The sequence below is a fragment of the Amblyomma mixtum genome, chromosome 3, assembly GCF_055824585.1.
Source record: "Amblyomma mixtum isolate Tamu chromosome 3, ASM5582458v1, whole genome shotgun sequence".
NCBI classification, from domain to species: Eukaryota; Metazoa; Arthropoda; class Arachnida; order Ixodida; family Ixodidae; genus Amblyomma; species Amblyomma mixtum.
Window position 1 is genome coordinate 82926621 of NC_143014.1, and position 17222 is coordinate 82943842.

Consider the following 17222-nt stretch of genomic DNA (forward strand, 5'->3'; position numbering starts at 1 on the left):
GAGATTTCTGGCTACAAGCTGGCTACGCATAGCACGCAGCTATGTGCTTGTCACAACACGTTGTGTGAATTTTCTGGTGCCCCTTACGCACCTATTAAATACGCGGCCGGGACATTGAAGGAACTCAAAGTAGTTTTGCTTCGTAAGTCCTTATCATCATAATTGGTTCAAAAGGATGCCATTTTTCTTCTTACAAATGCTTGAAGAAAAATTGCGGCTATCGGTATTCCATGGTTATGGGCACTTGCAGCCCCGCAGAAAGGTATATACATGCCTGTCCATATATAAAAACACGGTAGACAAGAAAACACAGGAACAAATAAAGACATGCACAGGTAAAAAAAAAAACACAAAAGACGGTAATCATTGCTAGAGCTCAAGAACAGTTATCTTTAGCCTGGATGTTGCTCTCACGCTTTTGTGCAATAAAATTGACTTTCTAACTGTGCGCACCTCTAATAATCCTATAGCGAGCCTAAATATACTGGAGTAAGTCACCACAGCTACGCCACCCAACCGCGTATACATGTTTCCATGCGATGCGCTATGACCACCTAATGTTAAATGATAGTTGCGTCCTTGCAAAACTCCCTTGTCCCCCATCGTAAAACTGCTAGACTGAGCTGTGAAAGGCTAAGCACAATCTTTGCCAAAAAATAATCGGCCTACTTCGCGACTGCACCCTTCAGTTTTTGGCCCTCGCTGCCAAGCTCCTGTGGCGTTGTAGGCGCCCCTAGATTGCACAGAGGGGATCTTTTTTTCGGAGTATAGAATTTCGGAACTCTTAGAGCATCACAGAGGTCCATAAGCACGGCTCGTAAGCTGTTCGGGTAATCGCGAAAAGAGCTGGTATTTTTGGAGAAGATTGCGCTGGCCTTGCCTTTCGGGTCCGGTCAGCTGGAAGGTTTATCGCAAAGCGCTTTCAGCTATGCTGGCGTTGGTTTGTGCTCCTTGCCGTGAAATCACGATTTCAGTTGATTGTGAGCTAGGCGGCACTTGATTGCAGTGTTATTGTAGTGTTCTTGCCGCAGGAGGCTTTGCAGATTATTCCACTGCCCGCTTTACTTGCTGGCATTTTGAGATTCGTAACTAGATGGTTCAGCGAAACTATCAAATTTTGATATTCGCTTCTCCTTTGAGCATTAATGCTACGCTAGGGATCGCAATCAAAGGGCAGTTTTCTTATAATCACCACCGCCACCATGTGGTGAATTGAGTCCTCTCCCAATCAACTCCACTTTTTGCCATGTTATTCGATCATATTTTAAGGCTAAGGCCTTTAATGCCTCATCGTTGTCGACAGAAAGCTGTGAGCAGAAGCTTGTCAGCAGAGGTGTCACGCTTTTGACGGGGGTCCACCGAGATATGTAAGACAGTTACTGCGTAATTTCCTTTCCTCAAATACAATTTTCATTTTCTACATTACGGCCCCTCTTTCTTCTTTCACTCCGACTTCCTCCCTTCCTGTACGGTGGGGTTCAGGTGTACACCGAGATGACAGAGAATTACTGCGCGATTTCATTTCCTCAAAAGGCGTTGCGTTCAAAGGGCAAGGCATCGAACCGAACGGGTGGTGGCATTCCGTGGACTCCCTGGCAGCGCTACAACACGCTGTTGCGTTCACTCCTAAAGGCGAAGCTTAAGCGTCATTAATTAGCAGGTAATTAGTACTTAGTCCTCAATCAGTAATTAGTAATCAATAAGTAATTGGTAATTAATTAGTGATTTGCCATTACTTAGTAATTAGTCATTAATTATGTGTGGCGTCATTCAGTGGTGGCGTCACCAGTGCCACAGAGGCAGGCAGAGTGGTGCGGAAAACGCTTTCGCCTCTACGCACTTCAGACAGTCAAAGTGCCCCCTGAATTTTTCTAAGTTCCTCACTCCACCTTACAGTGCCGAACTGGACTTCCTTTCTTGGTATTCACTCTGACAACGTTATAAAACCTCGATGGTCAGTTTAATGAGCATCGTTGAGTAGGGACGTGTATTTTTTTTTTTGCCTGGCTTCATGCTATAAACGTTTTTACTCATGACCAAATGATTCAAAGACTTCGTTTTCTTTGACCCATTAGTAATGAATCGTTGCACCCACTTCTATAACCGAATGACAACCTTATTTATTTGCTAAAAGTGACAAATCCGCACTCGCCTTTTTTTCTGTTTACCCTTGCTTACGATGGCTGTAAAACTCAGCTGTCTCAGGTTATGACAGCAAAGTTTTCCTGCCCAGGGCTGCGACATGTCACCTTTCCCGTCATGGGCATACATCCGTCTGCTCGAGTGTTCAATCTGAGCATCGGGACTGTCACCGCCGTTGTAGCGATCAGTCACGTAGTGTTTTGTCAGTACGGGATTTTTTGTCATTCTGAATCGTAACTTTTTCCGCTGCTTGCGGCTTTTAATGCCAGATCTAAAAAAAAATTACTGTGCATTAAGAGACAAAAAGTGCATTCTTGAGCTCCACCTCGCAATTTTCTAATCAGCGAAGCGTCGGGATCTCAGGCAGAGCCCTCGCTCTGGCTCATAAATGCTGGCACTGGTTGGTAACATAGCGGGTCAACAGTCAAGCGACAGGACAGGTACTGAGGAAATTTTAAGCATGAAAGTGCCTAATTTATCTCATTTTCAAAATGGTTTGGAAAATAGGTCTTACGGGACAAGCAACGAGTGACACTGAAGTTGTCACGCTTTCTGTTGAGTCGGCCGTCGGAGGCATAGTGCTGCCATCTATTGAGCGTATGCCATTTGCGTATGCCAGGCTGTTCTCGAGACGAACTTCGAAGAAATGCTGTGAAAGTTTCCGTACCAGCTTAACACTTGCGCTACATTCGTAAGTGAAAAACGCACTATTAAAATAATTTCATCTCCCGCTAGAGCAGAGCGTCGCGGCGCAGTTCGTGATCCAGGGGCGGAATCCGCGCTTTCTACCCAACGTTAGGCAAATATGAAACCATGTCTTCTCGGCATTTACCCGGTAGTTGAAGTGCCCGGTAAGAAACTCTCAAAGACGGTGGCGGCAGCCTTGCCTCCGAGTAAATTTTACGCACGGCACGGTGACAAAGGCCCGTCTCCTTTCCTTTTCCTGCCTGGCCTCTGCTGCAGTGCAACAGTATGCTGACCGCGACTATAGGCACTCTGCTGTCGTCGCATCCAGTCCGACCGAGTCACAGGAACCAGCTCCGCCATTTCACAGTACAACCACCGCTCAGTTTCCTTCCAAACGCGGCACAATAGCGCCGTTAGAGTTCGCCAGGCGTGTCAAACGACCTGTCGTCGTGCTCCGTCATTCGTCGGCGTCGGATCCGGTCCACCAGTGTAACATGGACATGCAGTGCGTTTATACAAGTAATCAGTATCATGGGTGCGTTTCTGCCACGACCAGCGTGACGTCATCCCTGACGGGCTACGTAGCCACGAGGAGCGACCAATGGCAGAGGGAAATTAATCTTTACATAACTGCCCAAGATGTTCATCTTTTTCCGTTCACTCTTGCGGCAACACTTTTGCGTCCGCACTGCACAGCTCAGCTGTATTTTAGCAAAGACCACCCATATTCCTTTAATAACGTACCATATTGCATACAAGACCACGCATACTGTAAGCAGCCTACAAGACAGCGCCGGCAAGAAGATAAGCTATCCGTGCTATCCGGGTGAAAACGGAAGAATAGGACGATGAAGAGGAACAAGTAGTAGACGAAGAATACGACGATAGGACCTCGACAGATTACAGGGATTCTACGGGCTACCGAGGGGAGTCTATCCCGCAGCATTTCGTGTGCGTGTCTGCATTTTTTTTTTTTTCAGGCGACGGCACGTTCCAACCACATAGAAGGACCAGGCTAACACGTACAGCTTGTTCGATAGTTAAAGTTCCTCTTTGAGAACACCTACAGTGCGCGTTAGTTTGGTGCACTCATCACCGTTACCGTGTCACTGCCTTGATGTAACTCCATGGCAGCTGCAGCGCTAATGGCGACATCTTGTGAAGCTGTATTTCGAGAATTATTACGTAATTGTTACTGAGACGCGCGAACATGTTTTCCCTATCTCCCTGCGTGAAAGGTTTGTCACGGGTTACAACCTATATAGTCACTTTTATCTTCGCGCCGGCGACAGCCGCGCATTGTAGTAGTAGTTTTGACTGTTTTTTTTTTCTTTGAACACTGGCCGCAACTGCCCTTGCGTCAAAAAAATCTTACACCGCCAGCATCATTCCTTTATCTAAACTAACCAATTAACCAGTAACGTTAGTGTCTCCCATCTGCCTCACGGCAAGGCGGTGTTAGGCCAACGGATGCGCGTGTACGCCAGACTAAACCTCACGGTCAGTACAAGACAAAGTAGCGAACAGCGGGATGTCTTTACTGTTGTGACATATTTCGAAACGCAGAAGAAGAGAAAGGTCGGTTGGAGGCCTGACATCACTTTTGCGAAGCCATAAGCGGACTCGCCGTCGTCTTGACAAGCGAGCTCCTCCTCAGCCTTTTGCATGCACTTCTTGCCTCTTTTAATGCAGAAGCATTGCTAGTCCCATTACGAGAAAAGCCGGTGGCGTGTGTTAATGTGCGTACTCGCAGATGGGACAGAAATTTTCAATGATGGCAAGAAAAATAGGGCGACGTCATCAAGCGGCCGTAGGACTCCCACAGAAAGCCGAGCACCAAAATTTCAGACCACCATAAATATGCCGTTCGTCTATGTATACATATACCCCCCTGGATACCTCAATGTGGCGCCAGTTTTCCCGGCTACATTCGTACCAAAATTGTGAGCAACCGTTTATCGTGCAGTGTTCCGGGTGGTGCCATACGATTTCTCGTTGTATATAACTGAGATGTGCTAGTCAAGTTGGAGGTTAGCTTGAATCAGGGATTTGAATCGATGACATATGCACCTTCAATTGGATGCCTTCCCAGACTCTTTACCTCTTCCCTTAAGGCGCGATTAAGGTGTCCACCGAGATGTGGGACAGTTACTGCTCCATTTCCTCAAAAACCAATTTTCGTATCCAAACTGTGACGCGACCGTTTGTCGTACATCGTTTCGGGTGGCGTCATACCTCTTAGACAGGTTGGAGGCTAGCTCACAACAGGTATTCATACCGAGTGTCCGAGTGTTTCACTCGGATGTTTGTGGATTTAGCGTTCGGAGGAGCGTCTTCGTTTCATTTCTCGTTGCGCAACCTGCGTCGAGGTCGAACACTCGCCTTCACAGCACGTAAGCAGTCTTAAGTGGTCTCTGAATTTTTTTCCCTCGTACCCTCTCCATCTACTCCCTTCTACAAGGGAGTGACGTCGTCTTGGCAACAACGACAGCGTTTCTATGCCTAGCATGCGAAGGTGTATTTTACGGCAAACATAAAAGCCCCCCCTGATGTTCACTCCAGCTTTTACAGTGCATGGAAAGGACCTGTCGTAACATTCCCCCTTCCTCCACCATTCTTGCTTTTCCAACTGGGCATCGCCTGGTTAACCTCCCTGCCTTTCCGTCCATTTCTCTCTCTCTCTCTCTCTTGCTTTTCCACTTGCCCTTGAGCTCTCTTTAAGCGCCGCCCTTTGAAGCTTGACATGCAATGCCAGTCAACGAGGTACTGTCACGAACCTTTACCTGCCCGACTAAATTCCCCTGAGAAAGCTCACCATAATGTGGTGCTTAAATGGGTTATTAAAAAAAAAAGAACTTTTGGTGCTATTTTTCACCAGTCAGTAAGATTGGCGGACGTGGCTACAAAAAACGTCTTCCGTGCGCGCCCTTCATGTTGCGCACTCGTAGACTCAATCGGTGCTTGTATGGGACGAGCTGGTTGTGTTTCCCACGAGAAGGAAAAGTTGAAGTTTAATTTGTCAAGGATTATTCGGGTCACACATTTCCGTTTGAAAACTCCAATCTTTTAGAGACTTTATAAAAGTGTCTGATGACAAGCCCCTTTGTAAATATGTTTACCCCAGCCGAGTCTCCCGGCATCAGTTAAGATGCACAAGCTGACACAGCCCTCATTAGACAAGAGGTCCGATAGTCTGCTGGTCATGCTTGCACTCTGGTGGCGATAAAAACTCCCAAGTAGCGGCAGCAACGACTGGACTTCCTGTCAGGAGAAAAATTTTCCATAGCCACTCGAAGACAGCTTGCTTCCATATTTTAGAACAACTTTAATCGAAAAATGCTCGAGATACTTCTTCGTTAAACACGTCGAACGTGGTGTCTATAAAAGATGTTTGCTAACCGATCTATAAGCAATAACTTTGAGCGTAGCGCACATTTCTACGTCTGTCAGATGTGTGAACATAAAATTAAATAGCACGCTTTAATACCCCCCCCCCCCCCCCCCTTCCGCTATGCTTGGGTGCAAGTTTTTCATCGAAACACATTCCATTCACTCAGCCGGCATTGCTGGTAAATGTGCCGCGATACACTATCTGTAGGGCAAGGTGCTTGTATTGGAGAATTCAACATACTAAGGCTTTATGCACTCAAATATGTTGACAGAGCTTCGGAATACACCCTCGCACAAGTAGCATGGGGTCGCCTTGCATTTGTATTAAAGAATTTTGCTAGCGATCTCGAGCATAGAACTAATGAGAAACTATGACGTACTTACATCCGTTTTCTGTTCTTCTCTGTTTGCCTAACCTCTGCGCAACGCAGCACGCCGAGGCATGTACGTACGTGAGAGAGTTGCGAAGCTGTAGCGCACGCCACACACACACACTGGAATGGCCAAGAGTTAAACCGTCAATAAAGTTATTTTTCTCCGTGTGCTTCGTCCGGGACGTTTTACTTATTTCGGGAAGAGGTAAAAACATGTAACACATGACATAACCGTACCAAGCGGCATCTGAAGAGGCGCTCAAGTTGTGAGCCCCTCCGCAAGCTGTACTCGAAGTCCGGCGTGTACTTAATCACACAGCGCGCCACACGCGCCGGTTCGCCCGTTTATTTTTTCTCTCTCTATCTCTCTCGCCCTTTTCTTCCTCGCGAGTTAAGCATGTAGCTACGCTGGGGCGATCTGCGAAAGCAAGAAAAAAGCCGCCAAGTGGGAGCCGAGTGCATGCGCAGTTCAGATATCGCCCGTGGCAAGACACCCAAGGCTGCGGGCAGACTGGTTCCTTCCCCGCAGAGAGCTTGCCAGAGCCTATCGCGGCATCCTCAGCACCAGACGCGTTCAGGAGGACCGTGCGGCGAGCACCGTCGACGACGCTCCTTTGCGACAGCTTGGGTTTCTGCGCTGGTCTACAGGTTGGTCTGGTTCGATTTGTTTTCTTGTTTGCTCTCCGCACACCTGTGGCCGCCTGGCGTGTGCCCGACATGAACCACGCCGAGATTTGAGATGCACATGACACTGGTACCGAATGGTCTCCGATGTTTCCGGTGACTTTGGAACGGCCGGAGACCTGACGGCGCCTGCGTTGATTTACGGCTGGCGAGTTGGCGGTTCCGCTGGCCCGCCAAGTGCAAGAAACATTGCAAGGGCCAAGCCGTTAGCAGTTACGTGACTCAGTGTACGATTTGCAAACGTCTCGAGACTAAATACAGATCGAAGTTTGGCCCGCATATGCGCGCTGTTTTTTCCGGTCCACTCTTTATCGGCATTTGTAAATGCAGTGCTATCGTGAGCCGTGGTTAAGGCTGTTAATTTATAGCAAGGGGAGGGATATTTCCCCCTTTAATATATAACAGCCGCTAACACGACAACCGCACAGTACAGCGTTACAGTTCAGTGTACAAAGCACTGAATCGCTCACATTCGTGGGCGAAGGTTGCCCTAGTGTAATTTGCCCGAGGTTTCTGGGGCAACAAGCAGACGCTGCAGCCGTCCAGCTCTCATTTAGTGCTACCTCGTGCCTGAAACGCGAAACATTACGCACGCGCGTCCATTGTGGGCGGCGCAACCTGTCCGTGCATTTGAACTCTGGTGGGGTTTTTCCACCTGCGCATGTTATGATGACGGGTTACAGATGCCCAAGTCTGCTCGTCCGATGTGTGCGCTGCGCAGTTAGGGATTCGGTCACGCTATCTGGCCAGTTGTCCCGAGGTATGCCCTCTTTGATGTTACGCTGGTGTGGGCGCGAGCATCGAGAACTTTCTCGCAGTTTTATTTTTTCCTTGTTGGCGCTTTGCTCTACTGCAGCGGCTGTACGTCGTTTGTTAGGTGAAATCAAATAACTCAGGTGCACGCCTGTTCTCAGTATGTGGAGCAGTGAGCGACCAGGTGTTGAACCCGTCGGAATGCACGGCTCAGAACAGCATATTGGGGCTCAACTACTGCCGTGGCTTTCTCTCTAATGCTAGATGTAGTTTAAATACGTAATGCTGTGCCTTCTGGCTATTACACGGAGTGAAAAAGTTCCACTTATTGGGTGACACTGGGCATCCGTTTTAAACTTGTGCATTCATAACAAGTTCGTTGTTGACCTCCTAAAAAGCGAAAATAGATGTAGATGCAGCCGTGACAAGTTTACGATTTAGAATAAACTCTGACACATCTCCAACCAAAAAATTTAAAGCCCAAATACCCGACAGGCAAATCTGTCTACATGTTTAGTTTTCAAATTTAAGATACATTCATGGACATTGCTGGGTACGTTATAGTCCTGCACCATGCACACCCACTAAGTACTCCTCTCAATGCGTTCGAATTGAAAGCACAATTTCGCGCATTGCGAGCGCAGCAGACTGGAGAAAACCGTGTCGCGTATAAGCTGCAGCAGCATTGTTGAAATCTCACCAAGGTCACAGTTTCGCCAGACTGTATGTAAACAGCAATAGAGTGTTTACATGTGATGCCATACATTAGCATTGAAGCATGGTGTAGGAGAAGAATAAAAGAAAATTATGCAAGGAAAAGCATGGTCGAAACTATGTCTAAAAATGACGCAATTTACACGAAAGTGTTTTACCTAGTTCACTTTAAACCGCTTTATCATTATGGGCCTGAACCGTGCACGCATTAAATCATTTATAACTTGAACTTTCGCAGCCATCGCATGAACCGCAATGAAGCTAGGTGAACTCGCGTTTTTGTCTGCTTCTATGACGGGCTTTGGTCTATGCATGCAAATCACCTCGTCGTTGCTTGAGCATTTGAAATCGACAAGAGCTCTTGTAGTAGGTCCCTTGAATTTCTGTCTCTCAGCCCATTTATTTTCTCTCTAGACCTTATATAATAATGTTGGTATGCGACCCTTTATTGTCGGTTAACTTTTTTTTATTCACACTGATCGAGACTCGCAATACGAATGGAAGGAAATCCGACTGCCGCTATAGTTCTACGCCAACCGTTCGATATATCCATAACCCTGGAAGAGTAAACGCGTGCAACGTGTAGAAAAGCAGACATAATCTCAACACCAGTACGGACATCAGGAACGCCGAGCACGTCTTATTCTGCAGGAATCTTGCCCGCCTTGCAGGCACGACCCGATCGACACACTTAGAGACTCCGCACGGGTGCCCAGCTCGTAATTGCTCGAACGCGATTACGAATATCCTTGGTTCGGCGACTCGCTGCATTGCATAAGTGTTAGCAACGGGGTCTCCACAGCGGGCTAAAAATAATCGCTCAACACTTTTTTCTTAATTAAGGTATATCCTTCGTTTGTACTACTCGTGGCGTTTTGAGGGTGGAATGCGCCTTTAGAATGGAAGTGATCTTGTGGCCGCGCGCATTTTTGTGAGCGGCTGTAGGTTCTGTAAAAATATTTCGAAGCGCTGCCGCTAATTTTCATTGCATAAAGGCACAATCAAAACTACCAGGTGATAGCGCCAGCTTCCTTTGCATACAACCACCGCCGCAGAGCAGGACGAGTAGCGCATGATCTCGTTGATGGTGGCTGGCGTTTGGTAGTGGTACCAACCACGTCCGCCGCCTGTAATACGGTTAGTACTTCGTGGGGTATTTTTCGACGTTAGTCCAGTTCGCACCAAGAAACTTATCTTCCGCATTAAGGGAAAAACTTAAGAAAAGTGAACGGGCTTGACATAAACAACGACGCAGACATGAACATATGCATCATCTATGTAAACATTATTATTTACGCGTGTGAGAAGGCTGCGGCGTTGAGGGGACTTGCGAAAATGCCAGCAAATTACATAATATTAAATATAGCTAGGTCAGTTGATCGAGGGATCTTGCGCAGTGCCAATCAGAGTGAGAGGTAACAGCGGAAAACTGTATACTTCAGGCGCGAGGTGCTTTGGGCTTTTTGTCACCCCTTCCCCGAGGAAGCGTCCTAAACGAGTGAAACCAGCTGAGTGGTGCTGAGAGTGATGTGGCTTTAGCCTGCAGTATTTTGTTTTTGTTCAACGAATTTAGTTAATTTAAAGACTAAACAACTAACCTTTTAAAATATTGGCTTCGGGAAAAAAAGTGTCATTCCGGAAGTTGTAGACCGTCTTGAAAAACAGCAGGCTGAAATATTTACAGCAAATTACCATTTATGTGGATTTTTTTCCACCAGCCTGAACAGAAGGACCAACGGCTGTTGTTAGCAGTTGCCGACACATATCTTGTGGCCACTGCAAACTCAAACCTATGTCGGGGATCGGGCTGCGGAGATGAAGGGATTTTGTTCTCAGGAAGATGAAGGGATTTTGTTCTTGAGGCCCGAAGTATAGCACCGCTATCACGTGGCAGTTTTTGTACTTCTTTCGCGAGCTTTCTTTTCATGTAGGTAAAAGGTCTATATGAATGGTATCTTGTTGTAAACGTGCCGTTCTGCAGTTTCTCAACACCGTCCACAACTTCGGAACTGGCACTTTTTTTCGGGAAGCCAATGTTTAAAAAGTTAGCTAATTGCAGTCAGGTTCACTCTCCTAGGACACTCCTCTTTTTCTAACACGTTCACTGTGTCGTGGGTCACCGGTGGTTGACGTCATGTGTACATGCTTTGCAGCTATGAATACTGAGTCGCATAATGAAGCCGTGGGGAAGCTCAGACTTGCCAAAGAGTCTGCGAAAAGCACACGTGCCTGGTCGCTCTTGCCGTGAGCTGGCTGTTCTAAGAAGGTGGCTTCGCCGCTGGCTTACTGGTAGTCCACGTCACAACCACGAAAATTTAAGGGTGGCCGACCAGTGGGCCACGACGCACAGGGATTATGACTCCGAAAATTGCTGCCGCAGTGAACGTCAGAACTTGGTTATGTTTAGCTGGGACATAAGAACGCAAGGGAATGTACTCAAATAAATGGCAGTGCTTCTGTGGGTTGAGCAAACAATCATTTCTGGTCGCTAGGTGCACTTCTAAACAGCCAGACGGCCAGCGCGGTAGCTCAGAGGCTATGGAGGTGGGCAGATGAATACATGACCGCGGGCTGGACTCTGGCCGCGGCTCCCACATTCCGATTAAGGCGGAGTGCGGACGCGTCTGTATACTGAGGTTTCGGTACGCGTTAAATCACCCTAAATCTATCTGGAGCGCACACTGCGGCGTGTCACATTGCACACAGCGTGGATTAGACTCGCACAAATTCAGAAATAATTGAAGCTCATCGAATAGTCGAGATGCGTATCTGAGAAGTTTACCTTCGGATAAGGCTATTCGCGTTCGTTTTTTCATTGATCGTGCGGGATAAAGTTGTCATGTCAATCCTATTACACCGGGTGATACGACACGGATACCATAATCGCTGCCTTGCTTGTAGGTGCTTTGAGTTGCTTAATGCAGCTATTTAAACATGCGATAGTTTAGGCTGTACAGCACTGCATGTTTCCATCGTGTCTGTAACATTTGTAGGCAGCCGTAGCCTACCTCAAAACTGCTAGCTTTTCATCCAGCGCTCGCTATCTCCCACCTCATCCACGAAATTTGACTTTGACAAACACTACGTAGTACCTTTAGAGTCACAACATGTGGTTCTTTAGTCTCACCTCACGTGCCGACCTTTTTTACTTCACTTATCTGCTTAGCTATAAAGCCCGGGATACATGCGACGTTTTTTTCGACGATATTCACGCGACAGAAAACGTCGCGGCGGCGCGACGCCCGGCTGGAGATACACGGAGCGAAGAAGCGGCGGCGCGCGCCGCCGCGCATCCCTCGACGCGAAAGCAATTGCGATCAACAAGTGGCAAATACCACTGAGAAATTAGGTCTGTGAGAGCAGCGACGCTGACTCTTCTGTTAAAATCACGAAACTATTCACTTCGACACCAGTGTACTTGCTTTAGCACGCGTGAATAAGTATGTATAAGAATTTGCGTGCTCGAATGCATGGCGTCGCGTACCTTTGGGCGCCCACTCAGTCGCGGACACCACCGGCTGCGGTTTTCTTCGACACATTCGCTTCCGGAAGGAAATGCAGGCATTTAGATACAAGATTCGGCCGTGTTCTCCCTAAAAAAAAATTACCGACGATTACGTTACTTCCTAATGCGAAATTTGAGCGCAGCAAATAAGCTGTTTCACCTTTTCGATAGATTGAGGCAAAGAAATCGAGCAACACATGTATGCGCTATCACAGAATTTTTTTTTTTATTTTTCACACGTATTCCTTTAACAAAGACTCCACTAACAGTTCTTGACAGTCATGAAGGAAGCTTTGTGGTCGGAGAAATAGACTGATATATGTTCGACTTGGTACACCAATGCTTGATTCTCAAAGACGAGATCTATACAAGTGCCTCGCGAGGTTGTCACAGCCGTGGGACGCGTTACGAGCGAGAGGAACGGGATGTTCTCCCGCATAAGTGTTAGGAAATTGCTGTTTGTCTTTATGCCAACATTAAAGTCCCCCACTACTAACATCGGTGTGGATCGATGGACGGTTAATGCGAGTTGCAGGAAGTGCACGACGTCTTTCGTGAGTGCGGTAGGGGCGAAGTAGGCACTACCAGCAAGCCGTTGGGCAACTTTGCGGCGCACAGTTCGCCAACTTCATGTGACGTGCCAAACATTTCGACTGGTATTGCAGAGAGACCTGTGCGCAAGTAGATAGCGACTCCCGCCGCTCTGTTGTGGTCTCTGCGAGCACCACAGCAGTATAGGAAATCTATGATTTCGAGAGGCTCTTCGGGATCCATCGAGGTTTCAGCAAAGCAAAGTACAGAGGAATGGCGCATAATGTGATCGTGGTGTACGTCCTTGGCATGTGCGGCAAGGGAGCGTACGTTAAGAATGTGGTTGTGAATGATGAATCAAGTGCTGCCAGCGAATGACGCGTCCATTGGCTGTCTGCGTGTGTTACTGATGTGTGGTTAACATGTTAAGCTTCGCCTGTAAGAGTGGAACGCGAGAGCGTCTTGCAACGCTGCCAGGGAGTCCACAGAACGCCATCGCCAATTCGGCTGTACGCCTTGCTGGACGGTAAATTTATTTTTTGAGGAAAGGAAATGTATCTCTCTCTCGCATATCTGGGTGGACACCTGCACCTCGCCGTAAGGGAAAGGGGGAAGATGGGAGTGAACGAAGACGCCGTATTAGCTAGACGCGCCTTTGTTCATTCCAAACCATTTAGCTGGCATTACGGAGTGGCTAGCGTGCTCGTATCGCACTCCGGAGACCCTGGTTCGATTCCCCAACTCGACCAATTTCGTTCTCGGTTTTATTGATTTATGCGGTCTAACTAGAAAGGTTAATTACGCTATTTCATATTTATATTCTTGTATTTCTATCCATCGTGTTCTGTCATTAACCTGTCAATTGTTGGAACTGTCTAGGATGTTCGACACAACGTATATGAAACGAGCAACGTCTTACTGAGTGGGGAAGTGCGTGGTGGTGGAGGGAACGCGGCTTCGTACTTATCTGTTTTTTTCAGCAGCGTCTCCTTCCGCGGACGCTGTTGTCGCTGCGGCGCGCGTCTTTCTTTCTTTTCTTTTCTTCTGACCTCTTCATTCTCCTCTATATTAATTAGGCTAATTGATTAATTAAGCAATTAACTAAACTCAGCCCAACTTAGTTGCAGCATCACTATACGATCCCTTTGATTGGTTGCATGGTTACTAGCCAAAGTACAATTGGCCCCATTTGAAATTCGAGCACTGTGACGTCACGAGCATTTCGACCAATTGAAAAGCGTGACATTGGGGGCGGAGCTGGTTACGAGGCCGACGACGACGCGAAACCCAGGAACGGACGCCAAAGAGCTGCGCTCTAAAAAGCGACATTTCACGTCTGTTCTAGCGTTTACTTTCACGATAATAACATTTCCGTGCCAAAAGCACCATGTAGCTCGTCGGCCATGGCGGCCATGCTGGTGACAGCAGGCAGAGTCAGCCAAACAGGAAGAACGGACTTTCTGCGCTGCTATTGGCTTGCTTCAGCTGCTGCTTCCGGTCTCACGGGACGCCGTGCGTCAATATTAGGGACCCTATCAATATCTGGCGGAAGCAGATCGGCGGCGGCGGGCGTCCAGTGCGCGCCGTCGGGCGGAAATCGCCGACTTGCAGCCGTAAAAACGCTCCATGTATGCGAGCCTTAAGGCTTCTGTCAACGTAGCGTCATCCAGGTGGCCGTTGCGCATCACGACCCCTCTTTTAACCTGCTCTGGCCTCTTCTTTCATAAGCGTGACTAACTTCAATGGAGGCGTTCGTAGTTGAACAAATCAGATGTGTTGAGTAGCCACGTGATTTGCGAGCGTGGAGCGTGCTCAGACAGCTGCGTGTTCGCGGTGACGCCATGGTTTAGGGTTACGTGACCGCGACTCTGCTCAAGCTCGGATGGATTCATGCTCGCAGTAATGTCACGGCGCCGGGTGACGTGACCAGCCGTGGCACTCCGCCAAACTCGACGGATAAACCAGGAATAATCTAATGACTGCTGCGCTCTAAAACAAAATTGCCAGGTGTTTATGCTCTATTGCGCAACGTGATAAACTCAGCGAAAGCTATCGCCGTGCTGCTGGCTGTCTTTGCTGAAGCCTACGACCGACCGTGTAGTTTAAAACCTCCAGACTTCGTGGCAACATGAGCTGCAACAATGATCCCAACGGGTGCACATATAACGTGCCTGGTGCTGGTCACGTGATGACGCAGGGCTGTTACGTGAGCGGATGTTGACGGTCTGCGCTTCGACCGTCAGCATCCGCCAGGGAGGACTCCCATGCCAGCTTTCCCGGGAGAAATTATAGCCTGTTCAAGTGTCACTTTGACAAATAGCCCGAAGGGTATCTGAATGCCGTACACGCGTATTTCAGTTTAAAGTGGCCATGAAATGAACGTATTTGGCCTCGAATTATTCAAGCGGACTTGCAAGCTGTCAAACGCTGCCCTTCCTTCCTGGTGTCAGTTCCTACAGTGCCAGTGAGCGTGAAACCGCTGCATGAAAAAAAGAAAGCAGTTCATACCACCGCAGCCCGGTTGTGGGCGGCACAAAATTCCGGTACAGAATGTTCCGACGATATTCTATATGTGTACCAAAAGCTATTGTGTGCGTGTATGTGCACGCACACACACGCGCGTAGCGACCGTGCTTCCTGCTGCTGATGAGCGCCCAAACAGAAGAAAGAGCGGGATATGGTTTGCCTTTCAGGCAGGCATGCAATTTTCGGGGTAAACATTAACTCCTCATCGTCTGTTTGTTTTCTTTCTCAATCGAGATACACGTGCCCGCGGGCGCGAGAGAGGGGGGAGCATCCTGTAACGGACGGAAGGGAAGTGTGAGCATATGATGCTCAGCTGCGAGCAGTTGCCGCGCAGCACGGCGGCAGAGGCGGCTTTCGGGCTCCAGTCCAACAGTTGTTCGCTCGCACTTGCATGCACCGGGGTTGTGGCCTCAAGCGGAGCCAGTATGTTTCCAGACACTGTAAGTTGCCCCCCATCTGACGTGACCGATACTTTAGACTTCTTCGTTGCAGATATCGCCACATTACGGAAGGCCAATCCTCGCGCTTCGTTGCACTGCGACACACGCAATCATCACTAATTGTTTGTGCGACGCCAGTTGTTCTGAATAAACTTTGAAATGAACATTTCAAGTGATCATTTCAAAGGTCATTTCGTTTCAGGCATTTTAAATGAATAGACTTAAAGGAATGTCCGAATGAACGAATGAACAGAGTTCCTGCAAACAACAAAATATTTAAATCTAACTTGTGCTTTCTCATGCACTGCTTTTCTCCCGCATGTTGTGAAATCGCGATGACGCAGCGGACGGCGCAGTGCCAATTAAAATTCGCGAAAACTTAACGAATACATTATCGAAAATGATTTTTTTTTTTTTACTGGGAGAGTAATAAGAGAGGAGAGTATTCTCTTTTTTCCCGCATCGACGTCGTAACTTTGAAAATCTTAGCAGCCTGTTTTCTCTTCTGACGAGAGCATTTCACGTTAGGAATGTCACCTTCACTTCATGTCTTTTGCTTATAATTTTTTTGTTATTCAACTGAAATGCTTGGGCCACATTGGTTAATTGAAAATAATCCAGTAGCTCAGGAAAACCTCAGTAAAGAGCATACGGACTTGAGTAATATAAGAAACTTAATCTTCTTCGATGACCATGCATGGAAGGCATGGGCGTCGCTCAACGAACCACCTATTGCGTGGAAAAATTGGTACTCGAATTAAGGCTGCGATTCTGGCTGCGTGCTCTGCCAGACGTAAGAAAATGATAACTTGGTAACTTGTAATCGGTAACTTGTAATCCTCAAAACCAAATTTCGATAAAGGCTGAATGGCTGTGTGAATATTACAGTTTGGTGCGTAATGTTAAGACGACTGGTAAGGCCTCAAATGATAAGGCAGGAGCAGAGGAGCGTCTGAAAGACAACCTACTGTACCCGAAACGGTCTGCATGCATGCTCAGAAAGCACAGAGTACAAGCGCTTAGTTATCAAACGAAACTTAATGAGACGATATCCTATGCTACCCAAGCAAATATGGCACGCCTCTTTTTTTTTTTTTTTTGAGTATCGTTCGCAAAGCGACAAGATCCGATCACTGATCCAGCATCCGCTATGCATCTCGTCCGGTCTGTGTTCGTTTGAAGCATATCCTGCACGGCTCCCTCAACGATCACACTTGTTGCGAATGTATTTGTACTTGCTGACATACTTGCACTTGTCATGCATATGCCACTTGGGCACTCTTCTTCTGCCTGAAAAAACAATGTTTTACAGTTGAGTAACAATTTGCGCAGACGTTATGAGAACTGCGCAAGGTATACGATTTGTTTCAAAATGTTGGCCAAGGTTTCGGCAACCGTGCTGAGCGTGCAGCCGTGCTACGATGCAGTGATCTCTAGTTCCTCTATTAAAGATAGCGGAAATGGTGGTGATGATAT

The 17222-nt window shown here is 47.6% G+C and overlaps 1 protein-coding gene across 3 annotated transcripts in view; it reads left to right on the plus strand.

The window, feature by feature from the left end:
- Nucleotides 1-7085: 7085 nt before the first annotated feature.
- Tat (Tyrosine aminotransferase) overlaps nt 7086-17222 on the plus strand; it is a 55259-nt gene continuing 45122 nt past the window's right edge. Inside the window, exon 1 of one of the 3 annotated variants that reach the window (XM_089579968.1) lies at nt 7086-7241. Coding sequence is in view for 2 of the 3 variants with exons in the window: in XM_089579967.1 (XP_089436093.1) it covers nt 15732-15746 (15 nt within the window). In the remaining variant the exon portion in view is untranslated. Of the gene's footprint in view, nt 7242-15630; nt 15747-17222 lie in introns of those variants that run through there. The other 2 variants (XM_089579967.1, XM_089579965.1) reach the window with 2 other exon arrangements.